Genomic DNA, 17,264 nt, shown 5'->3' with positions numbered 1-17,264 from the left:
TATCAAGCTGGATTTTGAAATTTAGCAGCGAGTTGTCATTTACGGCTTCAGCTGGGTAAACGATTCCATGGGTGTCTATGATGAAAAAGCATCGAATGCCGAGCAGTAGATGCTCGGATTCATCAACCTTATGATGAAAAAGCCTCTCCTCTTTTCTGTCTTACATAGTGGCTTGTTGAGCTTGAAACTATTGTTACTTGTTTGTGTTATATCTGACCTTTTAAAAATGTTTTCTGGTACAATATCCTCTAAATTGTTTAGTATTTTAAAAGTATCAATGATATCAGCCCTGTCATGCCTGGTTTACAGTGGAATGATTTTTCATTTTCATTGGAATTTTTTTTCATGGTTGATCTCAACCATACTCAGTAAGTTGACTTAGTTCTGGAATGATTTTTATCACCTGGTAGTGAACCTTCTCCAAAGCAGATGTGTTTTTCTGAAAATGAAGTCTCCATGCTTGGATGCAATAATCCAAGTGGGGTGCACCAGAGATTTATATAGTTGAATACTACCTTCTTTTCCTTTTGAAGTCTAAGGTTCGTTTGACTTCATTGGATTTGTTTGGGCTTTGTTTTTAATGCAGCTTCCACTTGTGCAACATTCAGTGATTGGTGGATTCTGACTCCAAGGTTCTTTTCTTCCTCAATCTACCACATGGTAATGCTGTTAATTTGGTAATTGTGATGTGCATTGCTATGCCCTGCATGCATTATCCTGCATTTTTTATATTAACAAGCATTTGCCAGTCTTCTGACCATTTGTGGAGTTCATGTACATCTCTTTGTAAGGCCTCAATATCATTTTCACTTCCAACTTTCCTATAAATTTTAAGTCATCTGTAGATTTGATGGTGTAGTTTGTAATACTGTATTCCTGTCTTTGTCGTTAATGTATATGATGAAAACAGTTGGCCCCAAAATGAACCCCTGTGGTACCCCACTTGCCACATTTCTCCAGTTAGATTTATAGTTCTTTAGGACAACTGCTTTTTTTGTTTTAACCATTCTTTTATCCATTCTAGTATTCTACCTTTATGGCATATGCTTGTAATTTCCTTGCCAGTCTTTCATGTGGTATTTTATGAAAAGCTTTAGCAAAGTCCATGTATGCTACATCAACTCAAAGTCCCTTGTCTGAATAGCTGGTTATTTAATTTTCTTCACCTGCTTCAAACATTTGTAATTACCTAAGTGTAATTACCTAAATGTAGTTACAGGATGAGAGCTACGCTAGTGGTGTCCCGTCTTACCAGTACTCTTTGTCATATATCGCTTTGAAATTACTGACTGTTTTGGCCTCTCACTTAGCTTGTTCAGTCCGTCTACCACTCTGCAAAAGAAAACTTCCTAATATTTTTGTGGTATCTTTGTTTTGGGTAATGGGATGCCTAATCCCTTTAGTGTGAATACTGATGTATTTATTCAGTGGTGGCTGCCCTTTTATTGACTAACTTTGTTGATCTAATCTTTTAAGGATCCTACCATCATTTGTTTCGGGTTTACTTTTTTATATTGGCATGGAAAAACTTTGTATCTTTCTTTATGTTTTGGGCAAGCTTTATTTAATTTTTTTTTGTTGATCTGATTTTCTGTGGCTGAATTTATTGCACTTCTATACATATCATAATCTATGTTCCTTGTAGATTTATACTTCTCTAGAGGTTCCACTTTGGTATTAGAGCTCTTCCGTGGGGAGCCCCTACAGCTTCCTGGAGCTATTGGGCTAATATGCAATTCATTAGACCAGGGCATTAGTCAAAGGAGTTTGGCTTACCGGGATCATGAGCTAGAACCTGGCCCCCTCAGAGAGGCACAGGGAGCAATGGCCCTGGAAAATCCTCCTGTGGTTGGGGGTTTTCCTTATATGCTATCGACCAGAGTTAGGCACCCAGAAAGGTAGACATGACAAGAAAATTGGAACTGAAAACTGAACAGAGAGGCAGAACTCCCTCCAATTCCAAAGAAAGAAGCAAATGTCACACCACGCTGCTGCAATGCTCTTCCGAGCAGCCCCCATCCCCCCCGGTGGGGAAGGGGGGAGCCCCTGGACCCACCACACCGGCTACCCAACCTCAATTCATTGGCTAATGCAATCCAGGGTTGTTGTCAAAACTGGCTTCGGTTTCTTGGCAGTATTTATACCTTCATGGTGTACTCTGCTATTCATGGTGTGGTGGCCAGGTGTACCTGAAGTGTACTGGGGCTGCATGTGCTTAGGGCAGCCTTCCCCAAGTGCCCTGTGAGTACTACCATAGCGTGTCAAGGTTATCTTCCCTGGTGCGTTCGGAATGCCATTTCCATAGAGGTTTTTGCTGCTCGGTATTTACTCTGCCCTTGGGGCCAGCTGGGGTTTCATGGCCCTTGTTTGGCCTTGGGCTAGGAAGTGGTATTGTCAAGGTTGTTGTGCAGCTAGCTTACCTATGCAGCAGATGGTTCCTGTTTCCTCTGGGGACGCGGGGTTTTTCAGGGTTTTTCTTTTACATTTTTTTTTATTTGCCTGGTGGGGATCTGCCTGGTGTGGTTTAGGATCCCTTCTGATATTTTGGTGGCCCTCCGCTAGGCCCCAGTGATTGTACACGTCGTAGGGGTTTCAGTGTTTTGATTTCCCCCTTGTTAGCTTTGGGTCTAATCGGTTAGCAACACCTTGCCCGGGGTTCCCGTAGCAGTCCGTCTACGGGCCCTGGAAAACCCTATCGGGGCTTGGTGGACGCTTGGAAGACGGATGCGTTTTCAAGAGTTCCAGCTCGCCTCGTGTGAGTTTGAAAGTTGCTGTGTGCTCTTGTCTCATGGTGGCAGTCACCACTTTTGCCTCTGTAATGCTGCCTGTTGGGTCAACGACACCTTTGACTTGGAGTCTGGCGAGTCGTCTTCAGAGTCGGGGTGGGGTTTAGTTGGTAATGAGACTGGGGCTGCTTCGGGGGCTGCCCCATCTGGATTGGGGATGGAGGCATTCAAGCCTGCTCCCTTTGCCGAGGCTTCTGGGTCCTGCCAGCAGCCCACCTTTGCTACCTTTCCCCTGGACTCTGCCTTTTCTTCAGGGGTAGAGGGTATGGAGGACTGCTCTGCCCCAGGGCCTCTGTTCGGGGTTCCTGGGGCTGTGGGGGAAGCCTGCTTGCGGTTCTGGGGCTGTTAGCCCCTGCTTGGGCTTTGTGCCTTCTGGGCATATTTTTTTTTTTTTTTTTTTTTGTCCCTCCCATCTTCTTTGTATTCCCCCATTTGCTGGTGTGATTTCGGCTCCCTTGCATTGGTTGCATCTCCTTTTGTTGTGGTGGCCATTTTCTTTTCTGTGGGCGCTTCCCTGCCTGGCCGCCAGGGTAGCACTGCGGTTTGTTTGCTTACATGTTCCTGGGAGTGTGCGCTCGGATTTTGGGGGTGTTTTTTTCTCCTCTCGTTGCTGTGTCTCTGTTTTGTTCTTTCTTTTGGGGCATTTTGCCGTTTCTGTTCCTCTGAGAACATTTGGGTGTTGGGTTTTTTGCCCAATTTTGTTATTTTCTGTCTGTGTTTGGGTTCTGCGCCCTGGTTTTTGGGGCCCAGTGTCTGTGCCTGTTTGCTTTGCTTGCTCCCACGGTTTTTGACCCTCAGTTTTTGGTCTGTTTCTGGCTGTTTTGGCCAGGGGTTCTGTTTGGGTCTTGTGTTTGGCCCTTCCTTCTGTGGTGCATTTCTGCCAGCAAATGTGGTGGTTTGGGCTCCTCTGGGTTCATTTTTCTTCCTCTTGGGTTTCCCTTTGGAGGTTCGGGTGGCCCTTGGTGGTTATCTCCTGTGTACCCCCGGACTGGTCTCTTCCGGAGTTCTGGGGTCTTCCTGGCTTGCAGACTGCACTTCTTGTGTTTTGGCTTCTGCTTGTTGAGGTGGGCTCTAGTGCAGCTTTTGTGCCTGTCAAAGACGAAGCAGTGTGACGAAGCAGAACAGACGAAGACAGCTCCAGTGTCTTTGTCTGTTCAGCGTGGTGCTCGTTCTGCTCACAAGTTGGCTTCTTAATTTCATTTTTTTTTTCTGTGGGGAGCCCCTTCGGCTCCCTAGAGCTATTGGGCTAATATGCAAATCATTAGACCAGGGCATTAGACTATAGAGTTCAGCCTACCGGGGACCACGAGCCAGAACCTGGACCCCTCAAACAGGCACAGTGAGCAATGGCCCTCGAAACGCCCCCCTCCCTGTGGTTGGAGGTTTTCCAGTTAGGGCTCGGTGGCCCTATGGATGCATCTTCTGAGTTCCAGCACTCCTTGTGCTAGTTTGAAGGTTGCTGGTGTTCCTTTTAGGGTGTCTCAGGGTGACAGTTATCACTTTTGTCTCCATCATGCTGCCTGTTGGGCCAACGACACCATTGACCTGGAGTCTTGTGAGTCGTGTGCTCTGCTTGTTCTCCATTACTGTTCTGATGACGTTACTTTTAGGGTACAGGCAGCATCCGCATTGCATGCTAAGTTTAGATTGCTGCAACATGCTAGCTTGGTTTCCCACCCGGATGCCCAACGGCTGCCTCGCTTTGGTTATAGGGACCCGGGCCTGGGGGGCACTAGTTGCTTCGACTTTGGTCCAGTCTGTGCTCCTGTTCCTATCCCTGTTGTTCATCTTGCACCTCCCTCCCTGCTTCTGGCTCCCAAACATCTGAGGGTTTTGGGGTTGGGACAGGGTTTAGTTAGTATGTACCAGCCCCTCCCTAGCCCCTATCCAGGGGCTAGGAAGGAGTTGACTTGGGGGTCTTGGGCCCCCTTTGACCTCGCTTGGGTGTCGGTGCCCTCTTAGTGGGGCTTGTTGTTGCTTGGGGAGGGGTTTTCTTACCCTCCTTCCCTGTACGAGTATGATTTGAGGTCAGCTCCACCCTGGGTTCGGTTCCGGGCTCCCTTGGGTGTCTCGGTCCCGTCCTTCCGGTGGTTTTCTGCCTCTTGAATCTCGCCTCAGGAGGTTCGGGAGGCTCTTGCTGCGTACCTCCTGCGAGACCCGGATTCCGCCTCCGTGATGGATCCGTCCTTGTATGAGTTCGGTTTTTCACCCCGTATTGGGTGCCTTTGGAGGTTCCGGAGTCTTTCTGGTTGGCAGACTGCCCATTCTTTTCATTGGGGGTGTGGCATGAGTTCTGTCAGACCCGCACACTTGAGTGGCAAGAAACTTCTACCGTTCTGTAGGTTTACCTGGGGGGGGGGGGGCAAATTTGAGCACCTTAACACTTTCTTTCGGCGGCGGCGCAGTCTGCGTTAATAAATAAATTTACGGATGTCCGCTGGTAACGCATGTTGCATCAAAATTTAAAATAGTTTTAAAATGCCTGCCTTTAGATCGGGAACAATTTGATACCAAAATGAACGACATAGCTCGACAATTGAGGTCAGAACAATGGAAAGAGTACATATGTTAGTGTGAGTGCGTGCTCCCAGGAAAAGCCAGGCCCACCTTGGGGTGGATTGGGGCACGCGCACTGGGTGCACGAAAATGTTAATGCATGCTTGTTCGCCCTTGTGCTTTCTCGGGATGTTGGCTTTATACAGCTGCACGTGCAGGTTCCTATCCTTTCGGCATCCTTGGTTGTTGAGGATTTGTGCGCACGGGGCATTTGGCTTGTGCTTCTTTTCCCTTCTCAAGATGTCTTTGGCCTGGCTTGAGAAGGATGTGGAGAAGTTGAGTGCCCCGGGCCTTCGTCGGGTGTGCTGACCTTGGCAGCTCGGGCGTTGGCCGCGCTGTTGTGCCTATCGTGATGGAAGCGGTGTCCCTGTTCATTGCTTCTTGTCATGTGTACCATCAGGCTATGCTCACTTTCTCTCTGGAATCCGCTTGGGCCCTGGCTCTTAGGTTTTCGTCACCGTTTTGTCCGTTGCTGTTTGTGGAGGCTGCTGTCATGCAGTTTCTGGAGGCGGCTTCGTCTAATTGTTGTCCTATGTTGGACTTGCTGGTTCTCCGGGATGGCCGTTCTTTAGCCTTCTCGGCCTTCTCGAAAGTCATGCTAGGGCTCGGGGTTCTGTTGGTTGGGGTGGGCCATTGGTGTCAGCTTCTGAGTCAGCGCTTCCTTCGGAACCGGCATCGTCTGGTCGACGTGATGATCACTCTTCATCAGTCATCTTCACATAAGGGACATAGGCCCTTTTGATTGACTGGTCCCTGGCTGGTCTGGCAAACAAGACCTGTTGTTTGCCAGGTCTGGCAAACAAGACCTTGGCTGGGTCTTGTTTGGGACTCTTGGACCACTTCCATGTCTCTCCCTCTGGAGGTGTTGTTGCAAATGCGGTCCCGCCTTCAGCTGTTTCTGGGGAAAGGGGTGTCCCAGGTTGCTCGGTGGTTGCTCGAGCAATTGTGCAGGAATCTGAACTTTGCTGCGCTGGTCTACCCGCAGGGTCGGGTTTGGCATCTATTCTGGTTCCTTTGGGGACGCCCCTTCTGCTTCTCTTGCGATCGCTGGGTTCGTGCTCCGGGGGTCTTGCATCGGTTGCTGCGTCGCTGGCTTCCTTTTTGGTTTTTCAGGGTTCAGTTCCTTGGCGCCTACCCGAGCTCTCGTTCGATGTGTTCACGTATGCATTGTCTTTCAGCTGGGGCTTTGAGACCAGTACTCACCAGGCCAGCTAGGGGCGGTAGGGTCCGTCATTCCGGGCTCACAGCACAGTGTAGAAGTACACGGCGGTTTGGCTGTTGCTTTGGAGGGTTCAGGTTGAACGGGGTTTGCCCATCCGATTCCATTTGAGCTGTTCTCCAGTGGTTCATTGCCTGAACTGTGGGGGTTCTTATCGATCCTTGCCTCTTTGGGGCTGGTCGCTTCGAGTGGCTCATCTGCTGGCTTCTCGGGGTTTGGCTCTCCGTGCGGTTCATATCCGGGGAGTGTCCAATGTCCTGGTGGACAGCCTGTCTCGGTTCATTCCCCTGTCCACAGAATGGACAGTCGACACAGACTCCTTCAGTTGGTTCTGCTGGACATACAGACTCCCGGAGGTGGACCTCTTCGTGTCGGCGTGGGCTCGACGTCTCCCAATATATGTGGTGCCCTTTCCCAACTGAAGAGCTGTTAAGGTGGACTCCTTTCAGCAGGACTGGTCGAGGTGGAGTTATCTGTATCTCTTTCCCCCAGTCCGGCTGTTGCATCAGGTTCTGGCTCAGTTGGAGTTTACCATGGGAGAGTAGTCCTCATGCTCCCTTGGTGGCTGTCCCGGCCTTGGTTTCAAGCATTGTTTGCACGGTGTCCGAACCCGGAACGTTTTCTGCTGCTCCGCCTCTTCCAGCAGGTCGGACCAGTCCAGTCACGGCTAGTTCGGTCTTCTCCTCCACTTTTCACGTCTGGTCTTTTTGACATGAGTTTATCACCATTTGTATGGGGATCAGGTGGCTTCGTTGATGGTGCCCCACCTGAGAGCTTCGTCTCAACAAGGCAGTATGAAGTTTCCTGGCGTTCTTTCTGCCATTTTCTCTCTTTGTAGGTTGTCTTCTATTTCTGATCCGGTTGTCTTGTCCTTTCTCTCTTGGCTTTTTCAGGACTGTCATTTGATGCCAAATACAGTGGTACCTTGGTATATGACTGTCCTACAGTACAAATTTTTTGGTCTATGATATTACATTCATCATAAAATTTGAATTGGTGTATGACGTTTTACTTAGAGGACGATATCTGCTGATACGCGTATGGGTCAAATGAGTGCAGGGTACTGGGAGCGCGAGGTGAGGTACTCTCGGTTTGATTACCAGTGTATCCCGCGTAGTGACACCCGCGACAGTGCCTGAATTCTTTGCGAGGAATTGTTTTTCTACTTTTTTGTTTCCTTAACATAAAAATTCTTATTATATATCATGCCATGGGGTCCCAAGAAAGTCAGTGGTGAAGTTCAATCTAAGAAAATAGTTGCGAGAATGATGATTTAGGAAAAAACAAGAGATTATTCGTAAACATGAAAATGGTATGAGGGTTGTTGGTGTAGATTAGAGGATGTCCCTTCCTCATTTATTAAGAAAATGTGTGCAGTATGGGAAAAACTGCAAAGGTTTGCAGAAAAGGTGTTACCTAAATAAAGTTGTAGCAGGCCGTTGTGTTAACCTTTTTAATGACAATGTGATGTCTCACTTGAAACAAGTGTTACAACGTAGGGTAATAAATCTATATAAAATCTATATAAATAATCTATATATATATACTGTATATAATCTATGCAATTGATCACTAAACACTGATCATTTGTATGCGGAAAATCCACAGAGAAATGGGAAAGAGATGAACGTTTCAGCCAATTTGGGCCTTTGTCATCACCTGACCGACTGACTTTTATATAGATTATTTTATAATCTATATAAAATAAAAACTATATAATCTATATAAATCTGTCATTAGACAGGTTTTTAGTGAGATAAACAAGCAGTGAGCCACAACCAGGTCCAACCAGGTTTTGTATGCATGCAAAATGTAGGAGAGTGTACCCCAGAAACATCGTCACTGCCAGATGTTATAATGGAAGGGGACTCCCCTTCCAAACACTAATACCTCTCCTCCTCCCTACCGTCTTCCATACGCCAACAAGAGTCCTCATTAACCACATTGCTGCGCCAACCAAGAAAACTCCTTTTGAATATTTCGTACCCATTCAAAACGCGTGCTCGGTAGGTTGTGTACGAAATGGACTCTTGGGACCTCCAGTGTGAGGCAGCTATCTTTGAAAATATTCCCAAAATGTCCTAGGACTGCTGGCTGGGTTAGAATTGAGTGAGCAACCATGGGTAGCGCACGCGCATCTGGCTCCCAAACACCAGTCCGATGTGGTGTTGAATGATCAATTTCTGTCGGTGAAATTCAGACCTTATTGTTTGAATAACATTAGGGTCATGATACTAATGAAGCTAGGCGCAATAAAGACCTAACACAAAGATTGGATGCAAGTGATACAGCACCGATGAGGATGATATAGCGAACATATCCAGTTGTAGCTCTAAGCGCCACTCTTGCCCATCCATGCCCTCTCCAATTTTTATAGATGATACATAGCTGAATCATTTTCTGGGTTCAGTGATGATGCATCTGATACAAGTAGCGTAGATGAACAGTGTTAGCGGTTAGTGGGCCAGCCAGAGGCTTAGGGCCCGCTCAAAAATTTCCCTGCAAAAAAAAAAAAAATAGTGTTAGCGGCTTCCATGGCGGTGTTTTCCATAGATATTTTCAAGAATAGCTGAATCTCTTCCAGAATGACTGAATCTCTTCCAGTGAGGGACCTTACAAAGCGATCTTTTCAAGACTACCTTACAAATTGATCGTTTCGCATAATCTTTTCAAGACTACCTTATGCTTTACAAGCATGGCTACATACCACCTACAAGTACTAAAGCCAAGGGTGTACATAAGTGCATTATTTGCAAGCACACAGAACGAAGAAACAGGAAGCGAAAATCCATCTGTACCTGTTGCTATGAGACCAAAGTCGCGCTGTGTACCATGGACTGCTTCGTTAATTATCACTCACTTCTGAAGTACTGAGTGTGTAATACAGTGTGTTACTGTGTAAATGGTGTGTGAAACTGTACATATTGTAATTTTAGTGAATTTTTAACAAGTAATATTCGTGACCACACACATGCGCACAGTAAATACACTCCCTTCTCCATGTCCCCACAAGTGGAATTTTTTTTTTTTTTTTTTTTTTTTTACATGTATGTGTTCAGGGAAGGAAATTTATCATTTTACAAAGATAAAAAAAAATTTGTGAACACTTGATTCTATGTGCACGGGGGGGAATGTCACAATAAACTCGGCGCATCACAATGGTTAAAGGTAAGATATACATACAGTACTGTATAGTCGAAAATGAGTGATATTCGGTTTAGAATGTGTTTTTAAGTTAATATTTTGGGGGTGTGGAACGAATTAATTCAATTTACATTATTTCTTATGGGAAAATTCGTTTTGGTTGATGAATTTTTGGTGTACATCACATCTCTGGGAACGGATTAGGATCATAAATGAAGGTCATGTATCACTGTACTGTCGCTTTGTATCGTGCGGTGCTGGGGGAGCTGCTTTGATTCAAGATTGTTTTTCCAAAGGCTCTATCTGTTGGCAATGGCCTCTGGGGGTCAGGTTGGCGAGCTTCATACTCTTCTCTGGCACAGGGATTGACTGTTGGACGTGTTGATGGCTTCAGGGTGGTTACTGCAAGATTCAGGGACTCTTAAAGCTCTTCTAAGGTCATTGGTTGCTTCACATTCCAGGAGATAGTGAAGTAATGAATTTTCTGTGATTTGACAGAAGATATATTTCCAATCTCTGGGTTCACTGATTTCCCAGTTGCATCTGTAACCTAGACGTAGTCTATATAACCTAACTGCTATTTCCCTGTGGATTCCTTTTGTGATATTTAACCTGTTTAACTTGATGGGCTGAAGATACCATATTGCAGAGGGCAAACCTTCTGCTACTCTGTGGTAGATGAGTTTTGTTGAGGTATGCGAGTTTTTTAGTGGTGGTGTTTTTTATGTATGCTAAACTGGATTGGATTGTTTTGTGGATCACTGGATGACGAGTTGCCAATTTAGCAGTTTCATCGGCTCTCTCATTTAATGGGATTCCAACATGGGATAGGATCCAGTTTAGGGTTAAGGCAAAGGGCTTAAGTATAAGCTACTGCTCATAGATACAAAATGGGAATTTTTTTCATGTTGTCTTTCCACCGCTTTTTTTCCTAATATTTGAAGTGCAGCTTTTGAGTCTGTGTGTATGATTGCATTTTGAGTGTTTTGTGCTATCACGTGTGCAAATGCCTGTTGTATGGCAAACAGCTCAAATTGGGTTGATGATACTGGTCCTCCCAGTCTACAATATGCCTGTTTGTTGTCCGTGCAGAAAGCAGCGCCAGTACTTTCATATTCCGTGTCAACTGATCCATCTGTGAAGATGTGGGTGGCTTCTACTGCAATGCTGCTCATTTGCTTTTCTATTATGCACCTTAGGATTGTTGGATCATAGGCAGCCTTTTTCATCGGAAGACCTTCTATTACTATTTTGAAGGTAGGCTCCTCCCATGGTGGGGAGCAAGTGTAGTTTGGGTGTGGATGATCACCATCTCTATCAAGAATCATGCTTTTTAATTGTAGTCTGTTTAGGACTTTTCCCGCTCTGGTAGCCCAAGAGTTTCCCTTTTTTTGGGGGGGGACCAAGTCCACCCACCAAGGCCTGTCATACTGGGAATGGATCAGGAGAAACAATTATTTTACTGATAATCGTAGTTGTTCTATGAAATATTCTTTCTTGAAGAGAGGGCAAACCCGTTTCCAGTCTGGTCCACATAGGGGCTCCCAGGGCAGCTCTAATAGCATTGTTTTGTGCTACTTCAAGCTTTTCCACTGTTGTTGTGATAGGCTTGTGAGTGCAGATGCAGCATAGTCGATCACTGATCTGACTGCCTGTATATAATATGTATGAAGGACTTGCAGATTGGATCCTCCAGAGAGGGAGGTTAGTGACCTGAGGAGTGTCATCCGGGATGCAAAGGATGGTACAGGCAAATATATACAGTAAGAGAGAATGAGATGAGAGGTGAGTAGCCGGTATGAATAAGATAAAAATAGGATGAATGTAAGATTAAGGTAAGAATAGGATGAGTGTAAAAATAAGATAAGAATAGGATGAGTGCAAGAATAAGGTAAGAATAGGATGAATGTAAGAATAAGGTAAGAATAGGATAAATGAAAGTATAAGGAGGTAATCATAATAAGATGAAAGGTAAACTCTTTATCTCAAATCCCAAACTCTTTGGATAACCAAGCGTACTTTTGACTATAAGGAAAATAAGGTAATGGTTCAACTGCGTAAATCTCTGGTGCGCCCCCAATTAGATTACTGTATCCATGCATTGAGACTTCATTTTCAGAAGAATATAGCTGCTCTGGAGAAGGTGAAACAAAAGTCATTCCAGAGCTAAGTCATCACTTCTTATCAGGAATGCTTGAAGGCCACAGGGATAACAGGGGCCTCGTAGCCTGGTGGATAGCGCGCAGGACTCGTAATTCTGTGGCGCGGGTTCGATTCCCGCACGAGGCAGAAACAAATGGGCAAAGTTTCTTTCACCCTAAGTGCCCCTGTTACCTAGCAGTAAATAGGTACCTGGGAGTTAGTCAGCTGTCACGGGCTGCTTCCTGGGGTGTGTGTGTGTGGTGTGGAAAAAAAAAAAAAAAAGTAGTTAGTAAACAGTTGATTGACAGTTGAGAGGCGGGCCGAAAGAGCAAAGCTCAACCCCCGCAAAAACACAACTAGTAAACACAACTAGTAAACACTGCACACCAGGCATGGCAAGGTGGATATTATTGAAACTTTTAAAATACAGTACCGAACAAGTTAGAGGATGTTGATCCGGACAATTTCTTCAAAGGTCAGATGTAACACAAACAAGGAGCAACGGTTTCAAGCTCAACAAGCCACAATGTAGGAATGATAACAGAAGATGCTCTGTCACCCACAGGGTTATTAACCCATAAAACTGCCTACCCGCCAAAGCCGTAACTGGCAAAACTGTGTTGTTTTAAAATCTACATGGAAAAGATCAAGGCAAATGGGGGACCTTTGACAAGCCGCCAGCTTCCTGTCCCTCATTGAGGGACCCTAGAGGCCTTCAGGTAAATCAGGTAAGAATAAGAAAAATGGGTAGAAATAAGCAACAGGGGCAAAGCTCAAGTCAGATCACATTTGTTAGGAAGATTAGAGCATTTAAGTACTGGTATGTACAGTACAGTGAAAGGGAAGATTCAGCAGCCACAAAGCCATTACTATGGTTCGTGTTGGGTATGTTGTGTATCGGAGCCAATTCCACAACATGGCGTCTGTGAAGAGTAGACACAGGAAAGATTATTTCAGAAGACCAATCTATAGGATGATTAGAATTCCTAACATGACAGAAGAGAGCATTGTTTGTGTCTGCAGACCTAACACTTCTTTTGTCTTCCTCAAGTCTGTCATTTAGTGTATGGGCCAGTTTCCCCAAAGTGTTGAAGAGGACAAGATGAACAGAAAATAGAGTTAACACCAGCAGCATTAGCAGCAGAAGTGTGAATGAGAGTATTATGAAGAGTGTAAGTTTGTCGAAGGGCGAGCTTTACATCAAGAGGACGAAGGGGTATTAGTGAGATTTTTAAGTTCAGATATGAAAGGAAGGCAGAGCAGTGGTACTAGTGTTGAAAGCAGGTTTGGGATGAAAGAAATTACATTTAGCTTGAAAATAGGCACAATTGATAACATGTAAGAGGTATCAAAGGCAAGAGAAAGATTTGTAAATAAAAAAAAGATTCAGAATCAAGAAATTGAGGGTCACTGATGCATAGATCATGGAGGAAGAGAGAGATGAGAACATGGTATAAACAACCTACCATCTTCTATTAGCTGAGCAGAGGTGGCATCAGCTGGCAAAGTTGGCATTAGAGTTGACATAGTTGTATAGTCCATGGTTTCATCTAAGTTGATAAAGGGAGTATTCCAACGTGGCACAGGCGGCGTGGATCGTGGGGTGGTGCGCGGCGTGGTACCAGGAGAGGTGAACAGGCTCATACTTGTGGGAGAGATGACCCCTGACATGGCACTTACTGGACTCATACTTGAATAAGTAAACAGCTGAAAAGAAATGAATACTATTAGTGACCAATAAAATACCTACAGGCACTAACAGTACTAAAAATAGAGAAGTACTAACCTGTGTCTGAAGATTTGATTGTTGTCAAAATGTCAGGTTTCGGTCCCCCCCCTCTAATATTGATGCGTCTCTAATATAGACAATCCTTTCTTATCTGAAGAGAACAGTTCCTGAAGCATTCCTGAACAGCTGTTTCATGGAGATGCAAGAGAGCCCTTCTATACCCAATTAATTTCTTGTACAAATTTATTTAAATTATGATTTTAACAGTTCCTTTGACTAAACTTACTTTTTTTTGTGAAATTGCAATGTTGCTCTACTGTACACACATTATCTTTGATGGACAACATCACACATGCTTGTTGGAAACTTGGTATAATGGTATAATATAAATAAAACAAGTGTAGAAAACTTGGTTTATAAATGGTTGTCAGAGTTAGAGCATTAGAGCCTACTTTATTAGTACAGAGCCACAAAAATCATCCCAGAACTAAGTCAACTCTTCTACCAGAATAAGTTGAGAGCCTCAAGATCAATATTGTAAATAAGACAAGACTGATTCAATTTACCTGAGGGGCCACTAACCCTAGTGGCCTCGACGAGGACAGGAAACTAGTGGCTTGTCGCAGGTCCTCCATTTGCTTTGCTGATCTTTTCCAGGTGTATTTTAAAACGACACATTTTTGGTAGTTACGGTTTCGGTGGGTAGGCGGTGCCATGGGTTAATAATAACCCTGTGAGTGAAAAAGCAGCTCCTGTTTTCTGTCCTACATTATGGCTTGTTGAGCTTGAAACTGTTACATCTGACTTTATGAAGAAAATATCCAAGTTAGCATCCTCTAACTTGTTCAGTATTTTAAAAATTTCAATGAGATCTGCCCTGTCATGCCTGGTTTGTAGTGTTGTTAGCCCTGTGGCCACCAAGCATTCCTGATACGAGAAATGACTTGGCTCTGGAACGACTTTTGTTTCACCTTCTCCAGAGCAGCTATGTCCTTCTGAATATGAGGTCTCCATGCTTGGATTCAGTAATCTAAGTGGGGGTGCACCAGAGATTTATACAGTCAAACCATTACCTTCTTTTCCTTATAGTCAAAAGTACTCTTCATTTTTCTAAGAGTTTGGTTTGCTTTTCTGACTGCTGTTCCCACCTATTGTGCCACTTTTAATGAGTGGTAGATTTGGACTCCAAGTTCCTTTTCTTCATCAGTCTGCCGTAATGTAAAGCTATTAATTTAGTAGTCATGGCATGGGTGGTTGTGACATGCATGGTCTTGCATTTGTCGAAATAGTATTAAAAACTTCTTATGTGGAACTCTGTTGACAGCCTTTTTTTTAGGTTAAGATAGATAAAGTCAACCCAACCATCTCTTTCCTGTAAAATCTCTGTTGCTCGATCATAGAAACTGAGTAAATTCGATACACAGGATCTTCCAGATCGAAAACCATAATGTCTGTCTGATATTATATCATTTCTCTCCAGGTGTTCTACCCATTTAGTTTTTATTAGTTTTTCCAATACTTTCACTATTACACTTGTCAATGATACAGGTCTATAATTGAGGGGGTCTTCCCTGAATGATTGATCTATTATTCGATAGATCGAATGATAGATCGATCTATCGAATGCTGCCACTTTTCTCTGTCACCTCCGACGACGACAGTGTTGTTGTTGTATTGCGCAGGACAAGCATCCCTCTGCATTCATTTGTGCTTTTCTTTGATTTTTTGTGGTTTTGTGACTACAATTTGTAACGCACAATGTCGCCAAAGAAGCTGCTTCCTAAAGACAGTGTTGGCAAGGGGAAGAAAGAGACAATTACCATGGAAATGAAGAAGAAAATCATAGCAAAGCACGAGCGTGGTGTCCGTGTGACTGATCTCGCCAGGGAGTATGGCAGGTCCTCCTCCAACAATTTGCATCATTTTGAAGAGGAAGGAACAATTTAAGACGCTTGAAGTGGCTAAAGGAGTTACCAAGGTTACCAAGAAAGGTCCACAAATCCTAGAAGAGGTTGAAAAGCTACTGCTGGTCTGGATAAATGAAAGGCAATTACATGGTGATAGTGTCTCTGAAGCTATTGTTTGTGCTAATGCAAAGAAGCTGTATGTGAACCGTGTCAGGAAGACACCAGGTGCTTCGTCTGAAGATGATGGATGGTTTGAGAAGTTTAGGAAGAGAAGAGGTATACAGAGTGTTGTGCAACATGGGGAGGCTGCCAGCTCTGATAAAGCTGCTGCAGAGAAATTTGTGCCAGAGTTCTAGGAATTTGTTACTAAAGAGGAGTTCTTGCCCAACAAGTTTTTAATTGTGATGAGACTGGCCTGTTTTAGAAGAAAATGACGAAGAGGACCTACATCACGCAAGAGGAACAATCTTTTCCTGGCCACAAACCGATGAAGGATTGGCTTACCCTCGTGCTCTGTGGCGATTGCAAGGTCAAGCCACTGCTCGTGTACCACTCAGAAAATCCACGAGTGTTCAAGGCGTGTAAAGTGCACAAGACGCGACTGAATGTGATGTGGAGGTCCAATAAGAAATCCTGGGTCATGCGGATATTCTTCAGTGAATGGGTCAATGATGTTTTATTGGCTCCACAGTGAGGAAATATCTTAAAGAAAAGCTTTCACTACTCAAGGCCTTGCTTGTGCTCGATAATGCTCCTGCACATCCTCCACAGATGCAAGATGTTTGTTTCCCGAAAATCAGTTCATCACCATCAAGTTTCTTCCTCCGAACACTACTCCATTCCTCCAACCCATGGACCAGAAAGTTATTGCCAACTTTAAGAAGCTCTACATGAAGGCCTTGTTGGAGAGGTGTGTTGATGTGATAGACAATACAAAGCTGACCCTCAAAGAATTCTGGAAGAACCACTTCAATATCGTGGGTGCCTTACATTTGATCGATAAGGCCTGGGAAGGAGTGACATGGAGGACCTAAACTCTGCATGGCGAAACCTGTGGCCTGAGGGTGTCCCTGAGCGAGACTTCGAAGGTTTCGGCCCTGCACTTGCATCTGCACCTGTGGAAGATCCAGACTTGCATCTAGTGAATGATATTGATGCCCTGGGGCACACTTTGGGTCTGGGGTTGGATGCTGGTGATGTGCAGGAGTTAGTGGAGAAGCAGAGTGATGAACTGACCACTGAGGAACTCCTGGAACTTTAGAAGGAGCTGAGACAAGAGGAGGTACAAAAGCTCTCATCAGGGGAGGAGGAGGTAAGGGAGGATGCTGCCTCTTCCAGTGAGATCAGGGAAGTGTTGGGAATGTTGAAAAGGTAACCGCATTCTTGGAAAAGCATCACCCTGATAAAGAATTGACAACACGGTGTGTGAACATGTTTAATGTTGCTGTCCCATTTTAGGGACATCCTAAAATGAAGACAAAAGCAACTGTCAATAGACACGGTCTTTGGAACGGTAGAGAAAAGACCAGCAAGTGATAGTGAACTACAACCTGGTCCCAGTGGGGTGAAAGTCCCAAGAAGAGAGAGCCCGCCTGACTCAGAGGTGGATTTTCCTTCCACTCCGTAACCCCTCTCCTCCTTCCCACCTCCCAACATCTTCCTCAAGCCAGCAACGACTTCAAAATGTAAAGTTAGTGTACAATTGAAAATTACAGTAGTAAAACTAAACATTTATATTTACATGTACAGTATTAAATTTACATTATAAAATGTCACATTGA

At 44.6% G+C, this 17,264-nt stretch overlaps 1 protein-coding gene across 1 annotated transcript in view; it reads right to left on the bottom strand.

The window, feature by feature from the left end:
- The window catches only part of NfI (Nuclear factor I), a gene marked incomplete in the record, with an annotated part of 283,358 nt that overhangs the window by 8,197 nt on the left and 257,897 nt on the right, over positions 1–17,264 (bottom strand). Inside the window, 1 exon segment of the mRNA XM_069309428.1 lies at positions 13,314–13,554. Coding sequence (XP_069165529.1) covers positions 13,314–13,554 — 241 coding nt within the window.

The sequence above is a fragment of the Procambarus clarkii genome, chromosome 65 (genome assembly GCF_040958095.1).
Source record: "Procambarus clarkii isolate CNS0578487 chromosome 65, FALCON_Pclarkii_2.0, whole genome shotgun sequence".
Taxonomy (NCBI): domain Eukaryota; kingdom Metazoa; phylum Arthropoda; class Malacostraca; order Decapoda; family Cambaridae; genus Procambarus; species Procambarus clarkii.
The sequence above is the reverse complement of the archived record's forward strand: the minus strand, read 5'-3'. Positions and strand labels throughout refer to the sequence as shown.